General features: G+C 46.7%; 1 protein-coding gene across 1 annotated transcript; it reads right to left on the bottom strand.

Annotated features, from left to right (window-relative positions):
* Nucleotides 1-1,568: 1,568 nt before the first annotated feature.
* On the bottom strand, nucleotides 1,569-6,948 carry LOC307236329 (uncharacterized protein). Its single transcript, XM_080008705.1, has 4 exons — nucleotides 5,682-6,948; nucleotides 5,137-5,255; nucleotides 4,929-5,046; nucleotides 1,569-4,815 (listed from the first exon to the last, which is right to left on the bottom strand). The coding sequence occupies exons 1-4, from the start codon at nucleotides 5,974-5,976 to the stop codon at nucleotides 3,821-3,823; spliced, it is 1,527 nt and encodes a 508-aa protein (XP_079864831.1). The 5' UTR covers nucleotides 5,977-6,948; the 3' UTR covers nucleotides 1,569-3,820.
* Between the last annotated feature and the right edge of the window lie 2,827 nt (nucleotides 6,949-9,775).

Here is a 9,775-nt window from a genome sequence, read left to right as displayed (position 1 = left end):
AATACATTTCCTGGTTCAATTAGAATTGGTATTTAAACAGTCCTCTTCATCATGCTGTTCACATTTATGATATCATGAGACCAAGACGACACCGAACAACTGATCAACAGTACCTCACCATTGTGAGGCTTCAAACAGGATGTTCTCAGAGGGAAGTGGCCACTGAGCTTAGAGTGTCACAGAGTGTCATCAGCAGGTTGCAACAGAGATACAGAGAGACTGGAAGAGTCACAGAAAGGCATAGAAGTGGACGTCCTTTGGCCACATCCCACACTGATTAGTGCTTCATTGTGAACAGTGCCCTGCGGAACCGGATGATGATGCCACTCAACTCCAGGCACATGTAAGGGAGGTGAGAGGCACCCAAGTGTCACGTCAGACCATTCAAAACCGTTTACATCAGCGTGCTAGACAACCTGCAAGGGTACCTGACCACACCACCAGGCACAGCCATCGTCGTCTTGCATGGGTCAGGGAGAAGGGACGAGGGACCAGTGGCCTCAGTGCTGTTCTCTGATGAAAGTCGATTCATGTTGAGCAGAAATGATGGCTGCCAACGATGTCGGACACGTCAAGGAGAGCACTATGCATCAGCCACTGTTGTCACCAGACGAGCCTTTGGTGGTGGTGGTGTTACAGTGTGGGCAGGTGTGTCTAGTCAATACAGAACTGCCCTACACTTTGTGAATGGTAGTGACAAGGCCATACTACCTGAATAACATCATTAATCCAGTCATTGTGCCCCTGCATGAACAACACAGGCCTCATTTCATCTTCATGGACGACAATGCTCCAGCTCATGGAGGTCGCATCATTAGGGAACGGCTGCTGGAGACTGGGGCACCTCAAATGGAGTGGCCTGCACTTTCTCCAGACCTGAATCCCATAGAAAACCTATGGGATCAGCTGAGTCGCCGTGTAGAGGCTCGTAACTCTGTACCCCAGAACCTCAATGATCTGAGGGCCGCCCTTCAAGAAGAGTGGGGGGCCATGCCTCAGCCGACAATAAGTCGACTTGTGAACAGCATGAGACGTCGTTGTCAAGCTGTAATTGTTTCTCAAGGCCACATGACAAGTTATTGAGATATTGACATTTTGTTGTGGTAAACCCACCACTGTTGTTGGCTTTTGTTTCTATAAATTGTTTGAGATGAGGAAATTACCATTGCATGCTTCTACTTAAATGCCTTACTTTCATGATAGATCACTGTAGCGTGAATTTTTTACATTTTCCATAAATTTCACCCGAAAGCCAAATATCCCTAACTTTTTGTGAGTAGTATATATTAGTTTCCTTCAGGTTGGATAGCAACGTTAGTGATTAGGATCTGTAATAAATCTAAGGTCTAAATATAAAGTCTTAGGGTTAAGTAGGAGGACTTAAAACATCAAAAATGTTGACTATTGCAGACAAAAAGTAAATATTGAAAATAAAACCCCATAAATTAAAAAAATGGTAAGGCTCTTGTGATTGCTAAGACCTAATATTTGTAAAACTGAATTGAAGACAGGAAAACTGGAAAACTTAATAAGGAACATCTTTCTCTCCCGGTAAGGCTTTTTTTCATACAGATGCAGCATTTTATTTTTTTCTTTACATGAACAAAAACATGGATCCACTGGAGAAGTACCATTGTTCTTTAAAAATACCATTATGTACTTGTTTTAATAACAAAAACAGAACACTCTGTTTTATAGTACAGTCAGTACAAAATAAAGTCGGAGGAAATAGATAAATGCTCACAAATTGTAAGGAAGAAGCACGATCCTACTTCTGCATGCCACATAACTATTTAACCACTCCGGGAAGTGTAACGATACAGACTTAGTATTTCCTGTTACTGTTTCAGCGAACATTGCTTAGTATATAGTTTTGTCTGTATAAGTCTCTGTAGTAGTGTGCTGTTTTTTTTCCATAAACATTCACCAATACTGAAAAATAACACACTAAGATTGATTGGTCCTGGGGACAAAAAAAACTATTAAATTAAAGCCATGTTATCCCTTTCATAGACATACCAATGAAAGTAATCTACAGTGTAGTAAAATGCATAGATCCTTTAGCATGCTCTAAAGTCTCCACACTGAACCACTAAGCATACCATGTATGATACCTTACCCACTTTACATGAAATTAGTGAGGGATGGAATGATACCAATTTTCAGGCCAGTGGGTACACAGAAAGACAAAACAGAAAAAAAAACACAAGAGATGGCCAATTGGCACAGTCTACTTCAGTTGGTAGATGTTAGTCTGCAGTTTATAAATCAGCTAAGAAATTAGTGTTTGGAGACATGCTCATTTTTGGAAGAGCTACAGCGTGCGCAGCCTGTCCACAGAAAACCTACTATGGGAGTGAAAACCCGGTATGACTGGCTATAATCAATTTAACATTTTACTGCCACTGCAGAACATTCTGAGATGTTTACTGCCACAACATTGCATGCTGTTGCGAGCTTCAAGCGAGTCAAACTTTGCTGTTATAGTCAGGCTGCAGGCATGTTCCATTTAGCTCACTAGCCACCGAGAAAATAATGATTTCATCTAATTGTCTAGTTTGCAGCCTTCGTACCACCCCAATCCAATCACAAAAAGGCGCCATTTTCTCAGAGGCTACATAGTCGCAGCCAGCTAGACATCAAAAAAGGCATAACTTGTCCAAGATGCAAAACGCTTCTACATACGAACGATCATAAGTTTATCAGGGGTGTTTGTGCAATAGTCTGTTTTGGAGAGAAGCCTTCTTAAACTCACTAGTCAACTTGTGTGCAGTGCCTGTGCCGTCCCTTCTGGCCAAGGGACGATCTGGGAGCCGCTTGCACAATGGACCATGAGCATTGCAGTCTCACTCTTGAAGCATTGTGTTGAAATATCTAGCTTTTGGAACTTCCCAAAAGAGAAGTCTGTCGACACACATAGGCGTGTTCGCATCTCTAACAGAGAAAAGTAGATGAGATATCATGGTCCAATGTTCCAAACTCATGGTCTAAAATACATAATATGGATTAAAGAAAGTAAATGACTGTAGCTAGCCTGACGTCGCCAGACCAATTCCCAAATGTGTATTAGTCCGGAACCTCTCCACTCGTTTTCGATTTCCAAGGGGCATTTTCAACGGGCGCAGATCATAATGTCTCTGGACGCAATTAGATAGACCTACAACCAATGAGAGCCACTAAACGTGTACGGTAGCGCTGAGCGACGGGAAAAACGGCAACCAGTGGGCCCAGCTTCCTGTCGCAAGTATGGTGAACACATCTTATCAACAAAAGCTTTAAGTGAAGTTGTTTGTTCTTTTAGAGAAAATGCTATTGCATTGGCATGCTATTTGTTCAATACTTCCACAATAGCGGATTCAAGAGACTGTATCATATCAGCGGAAGCCATCTTGGTAAGGTGCCACAACGGCGCTCCTCTGTATTGTCATCATATCAAACTAGCCCCATGTTAGATAAACGGTTGCGATTGGCCCGACCCTGGCAAGGTTGGGTGGAAATCAGTTTGAACGGGAGCGGGGACCAGACGTATCTGCCAGAGCAAATAAAACATTCAGCTCACAGATTCATCTGGTTCGCAGGCTAGGTTGGAGTGTTACAACATACCTTATATAGATACACAAAGTTGAGGATTCTGAATCTGTAGTGAAAAGTGGTATCGGTCCATCCCTACTTGAAATATAAAATGTTCACTTAAATGTACCACATAAGAAACGCTTGATCAAATCCAATCTGGGTCTGCTTCATTAGGAAACATCAAGGTTTTCGTATTTTTTTGTTTTGTTTTTTTCCTGCAGAACTAACCGTTTCCTCCCCAGATATTTCAAATGGGATTGGGGCCCATATCTGGCTCCGGCTGATCCTCCATGTAGTAGGGGTCCCCCTGGTGGACTCTATGGTTGTGCACCCTCAGGTTCCCCCTGTGGGCGAACCTCTTTCCGCACTCAGTGCAGGCGAAGGGCCTCTTGCCCATGTGGACGTCCCGCTGGTGGGCCCTCAGATTCCCGCTGCGTGCAAACCTCTTGCCGCACTGAGCACAACCGAACGGCCGCTCGCCTGTGTGCGTGCGTGTGTGCACAGTGAGCTCGGAAGGCGTGAGGAAGCTCTTGTCGCAGAACTGACAGGGGTGGAGTCTGACTCCCGTGTGCCGCAAGAGATGCCTGCGCTGGTGGGAGGGGTAAGTGAAACACTTGGTGCAGTAGGGGCAGGTGTAGGGTCGCCCGTTACCCCCGCCAGGCGCTGGAGGGTGGCCGAGGGCATGTGTGTGCCGCAGCGGATGTGGCTGCGTGTTGGACTGTGGCCGCAGAGGGTCTCTGTTGGCGAAGGAACCGGTGCGCCTGGTCTGAGGGATGGGGCCCCTCCCACCCCTGTCATCGCGGGCTCTCCAAGGCGACGCCCCCGGCTGGGCTTGGGACGGATCCTGGTGGTTCTCCCTCTGCCCGGCCACTGGCCCTTGTCCCGGATTCTGGTTCGAGTTCTGGTTCTCTGGCTCCTGGTCCAGGAAAGGGAAGGAGGAATCGTCTTCCTCGTTGCTGGTTTCGTCAGAACCGAAGCCTGGGCGGAAGCAGGGAGGGTCGGCTCCAGTGCTGCTGCTCGCAGGGCCAGCGCAGCTGGTTCCCTCCGCCTGGAGGTTCTCCAGGCCAGACACTCCGCCCCGACTGGTGTCCAGCCCTGGTAACCACTCCCCTGGCTGGGCGAGACTGGGGTCAGGCCTAGGGGAACAGCGTCCGCTCTGGGAGATGGAGAGGAAAGGGGCAGAAGCCTGCTCCTGGAGTCGTCGGTGATCCGCGCTACGACTACCTTGATCCCAATGGGATACTGCAGGGAAATTGGGAGAAAATTAATAATAACAATGTATAAAATGGAAGTAGTGTTGCTAATAACAAAAAGCCACACAGTCCACTGGTTCAAGATCAATTCCTGCTGCTTACATTTGGCCTTGGCTTGGGTGGCAGATAGGGGGTCTACCTGCCCCTGTTCCCCAGCAGCAAGGCTTCCCTCCGTGGTTTGGACTGCCATAGGACCTGGGGTAGGCCGTGACCCTGCACGCTGTAGGAAATAAGTAGTGTATTGCTATTCTGCAAGCAGAAAATCAATGAGGGTTTTGATTTTGATGCATATTTTGTATACAGTTCTGACCTCATGCTTTACTGTGGCTCCATCGTGGCTTGTGGTCTCTTCTTTCAGTCGGCGCAGACTCTGAGTGTGCCCATCCACGGGGTCTGCCTGACAGGACAAATCCTTAGTGGCACTCGGTCCTGTACAAATAGTGAGAAAAAGAGTTCAGAGTGGAATTGAATTTGAGAAAAGAGGCCTGATAATCTGAAATGGGTGCACCCAGGTTATAATTGTCTTTTGATCTGTTTTTAGCTTCTTTTTTTTCCTCTATGCCTTTATTCTTCAGTGCTTTTTATGTAATGTATTGTATGACTTATGTAAAGCACTTTGAACTGCCCTCATGTATGAAATGTGCTACAAATAAACTTGCCGTGTCTTGTGCTTCCCCAAGAGAGAATAAATTCACCGTCCATGACTTACTATGAGATTTGGTGTACACAGTGACAGTAAAATGTCGGATTTGCATGTAGGATGCAAATTCAGGGGGGGGCTTTGTGGTAAAATAATCCATGTTTTTAAGTCAGGTCTTGAATGACAGAATGCAGGGGGTGTCTTGAATTAATTACCTGCAGCAGTGCCAGCCTGTTGCCTCCGACAGCTCTCTCCTTCTCCTGCTGAAGTCTCACCCTCCTCCTCCTCACCACCGTCACCGCCGCCTCCTCCCTTCCCCTTTAGCCTTCTCTCCGCCTTCTCCAGCTTCCCTCGGAGCGTGGAGAGCTCCTGTCCCTTCTGGGCCAGCTCCGCCTGCTGCTCACACAGGCTGCTCTCGAAGATCTTGGCGATCTCGCACACGGCGGCTGCCAGCAGCGAGTCCATGACTGTGGCCAACTGAGCGTGGAAGGCACTCCTCACCGATTCCATTGTCCTTTGTTTCAGTCAGAAGTCGTTTCTAAGAACCCTATGTCTGACGACTATGACTCGAGTGCTGGGTCTCCACAGGGAATAGTTTGACAACACATAAGAGCTTTATCCCCTCATCCTTGAGATGCTTAAAACAAAACAAGCCCTGGTCAAGTATCTTTTTGTGACAGAAACAGATTGTTTCAGTCAACCAGGAGTGGTTAAGTCACTAAGCGTTAACCTGTGAAGGTTTGCAGTGATGTAAACCAAAAAACAACAATTCTTCCACCCTGGTACACACAGTTTATGTACAGACTATATTGTATATACACACGTGTATTCAAACTCGCAGATTTTGGGTGTGAAAAAGTTTATTGTTAATTTTTAGGTTTATTGTATATGGCCATTTCTTTCCATTTTTTAAGTAATGTTTTGGGTATATTTTATGTTGCCATTTTTCTATCCGTTTTAAGGTTTATTGTATGGTTTGGATAGTGCCAGTTTCCTATTGTTTATTATTACTTTAATTTTTTTTTTTTTATATATATGAGCTACTGCAACAAGCAATTTCCCTACGCATGTATGTCTCTCTATATATATGCTGTAGTTCCAAGGCAACTAAGATTGTCCAACCTCTCTAGGCTTGGAAGGACGCAGGTCCATCAATAACGTCAAAGCGAGCTGTTTCAGCCAGACAGCACAGCTCAGCGCGCACTATAATGACAAGTCCATAACATGCTAGCGAGATAGCGCGCTAGCTACAAACGTGTAAACAAGGAAGCCGACGCAGCACAAGCAGCCTCTGGCGAGCCGTCAGGCTGTCCCGCAAAAAAAAGTAATTCTTTTACCGTTAATCTTCGAAACGGCCCATTTTTCCATTTACTCGTTTTCCGTACGTCGAAGAACACCCGCTCCGGCGCTGATCGTTCGCGAGTCCGAGTGGCTAGTTCGTCGCTCCGCTGCTGGTGCTAGCAGCCAGGGCTCCAGCGGCAGAGTGGGTGATGCGCGACGCGTGAACGACTCGGATCTTGAAAATGAGCCCGGGGTCAGGGGTCGCTCTGGCAAACGAGCGGTCGAGCGGACGAATCTTCCGACTTGCAAACTGAAAGTTCTTCTTCTTCCTTTTTTTTTTGTTTCTTTCGGCTGCTCCCGTCGGGGGTCGCCACAGCGGATCATCTGCCTCCTGCACCTTCAGTTCTGCGCATATTCCTCCCTTACAGCAAATTCCAGTAAAACATTTTTAAAAAAAGGCCAGGGCGTCGTATATAAAGAATGTGACGTACTTCCTGGTAAATAAGTCAATCAAGTACATCATTTTCACGGTAGGAGACTTTAAAACTGCGAAATGTTTGGCGAGAACAGTTCGCCGCAAGCCGTCGTGCTTCTGCACCGAGTCGGACACTTGAACGGATCTTTTCACCGGATGATTCGTCCAGGAACCGAATCTCAAAAAAAAGGGTCAAAACATTCGCCACTACACACGGTGCCATTTTTGTCTCGGCTAATCTCGCGATGATAATAATAATAATAAAAAATAAAAAAAAGTGAACGAGAGTTAAATGTCGGGCAACTAAAAATAACAAAATCAAGTGAACACAATTGATTTCATACATCTCATATCATATATCCTATACAATTGAAGTCAGTTAGACCACTCACCTTACTTTATTTATTTATCGCTTTATAAAATACATTATGATTGTGATGGCAGTTTTCTGTTGATTTACAAAGTGCCATAAAATAATTGTGTTCCCCAAAATAGATAAATAATCGTGATGAATAACCGTGATCAATTTGACTAAAATAATTGTGATTATGATCTCAGCCATAATGGTGCGGCCCTACTTCAGAATGATAAACACCGCGAGACCATAACTTACACGGTAACCAGGCAGGGACGAATGAACTTCTGCATCATAGAACACTCACAGAGCCAAAGCACACTCAACCATTGAACTTTAACAAAGGGCCAACCACCCTGGACCCTAGATTTATTATTATTATTATTATTATTATTATTATTATTATTATTATTATTGCTGTCTCAATATGTCCTAATTGTCTTGTCTCGTGTATAAATTATTTGTGAAATGAAGAAATTATTGGTAGTGGAAAGATGATTTATTGTCGGATATACAACTAAAGTAAAATACAATTAAAACTCCTCATTCCTTTGCTGTACGACACTCAGCATTTTCACAGTCCAGTATCCTTGGAGTGATACTTTTTTGTATATGTGTGGGGTAAATGACACCACCAGTATCTTATTGTAGCGTCCTGGGGGTAATAGTGGAGTGCATTTCCCAGGGTGCCCCCGGGGTGAAGGGGGAGGAGATGAGGTGAAGGACCAGGGCAACAGGTTTTTTTTGGCTAAAACGTGTTTCCGGTTGATGTTCGTCAGGAGTTGTTTGAGTGTTCGCATAATAAAACACATTCTTTTTTTCTCTTTTTTTGTCATACAGAGCCGCCCCAAATCCAATAATAATAAGAATTAGAATAATAATAAATATAACACGTTCTTGTTTTACCACGTTACATTGGTGTCTGAAGTGGGATTTACGAAATGTCTACAATCAGGGAGATGGAAGAAATTCTCGAGCACCTACAATTCGGCGAGTGCGGGGCACGGCCACGTGAGAAGCTGCTTACCCCAGGTATAAAGCTACCAAGCTGTGAGTTTGCACCCCCGCCATGGAGCCACTGAGATCAAGATGACGGCGACCTACCAGTGGGTCCAGTGCCCCGCAACCAACGGTGAGTCCAACGGTGAGTCAATCACCACATCTTCAACGCCGCGGAGGACCCCGCTGCTACACAGCCATCGGCGAGAGTGACGGAAGATGGTGCCCGACGGGGCACCACTAAATTGCCACAGTTTGGTGGAGAAGAGCCCATAGAAACCTACCTCATCCAGCTTCAGCTGGCTGCGCAACTTAATTCCTGGATGGCAGAGGAAACTGCTGTTCACGTTGCCCCCTCCCTGGAAGGAAAAGCACGACAAATTCTCATAGACCTGCAGCCAGAGGAACGGCACGACTGGCCAGCCATTGAGTGGGCATTACAGTATTGTTTCGACCACCAGATTTACCCTGATGGTGTCAGGGTTCAGCTTGTCAACCACCGGAGGGGACTGGGCTAGAGCCTTGGTGCCTACGCTGCGGACCTTCACCTCTACGTGCAGGTATCCTACCTTTGCTGGGGCAACACAGGAGGAACTTGCTCTCCAAGCCTTCATCCGGGGGCTACGTCCAGAACGCCTCCGTAAACACATCCGCCTTGACGGACTGAGGACCTTGACAGCGGCCCTGACTGAAGCCGAATGGGTCGAGCACGTGTTGTGTACCAGGGAGCATTCTCCAATCGCGAGGTATCAGGTGCAGCGTGTTGACCACCATGACAGCGACGGGGAAGAGGTGACCTGGCAAGCCAGCCCTGCTCCCCCACCGCAACCTAGGGGATAGACGGGGAGGCCAGCTCTGCAGTCTGCTAGGGACTGATATCGATGCGGGGAGCCAGGCCACATCTCACACTATTGCCCGGCCCTGGCTCCACGATGTCTGGAGCCCCAGCCATCGTAAAAACTAGAGCAGGCTAGCGCAAAGAGGGGACCGCTGCCCACCCACACCCCTCCCACCAACGCCCAAGGACAGACCATCAGCTCTGGCTGGCCAACATCCAGGACTCCTGCATCATCGGACTGGACCTGTTGACCAAGTGGGAGGCTATAGTGGATGTTCCTAGGTCAAAGCTTTACCTGCGCACAGGGACTGTGACACTCCACACAAGCAGTGAAGTTGGGGCACAACAGGCCTCTGCGTCG

Source organism: Zeus faber (assembly GCF_960531495.2).
Source record: "Zeus faber genome assembly, chromosome: 10".
NCBI classification, from domain to species: domain Eukaryota; kingdom Metazoa; phylum Chordata; class Actinopteri; order Zeiformes; family Zeidae; genus Zeus; species Zeus faber.
Note: the sequence above shows the minus strand (reverse complement) of the source record. Positions and strands in the feature narration are given on the sequence as shown.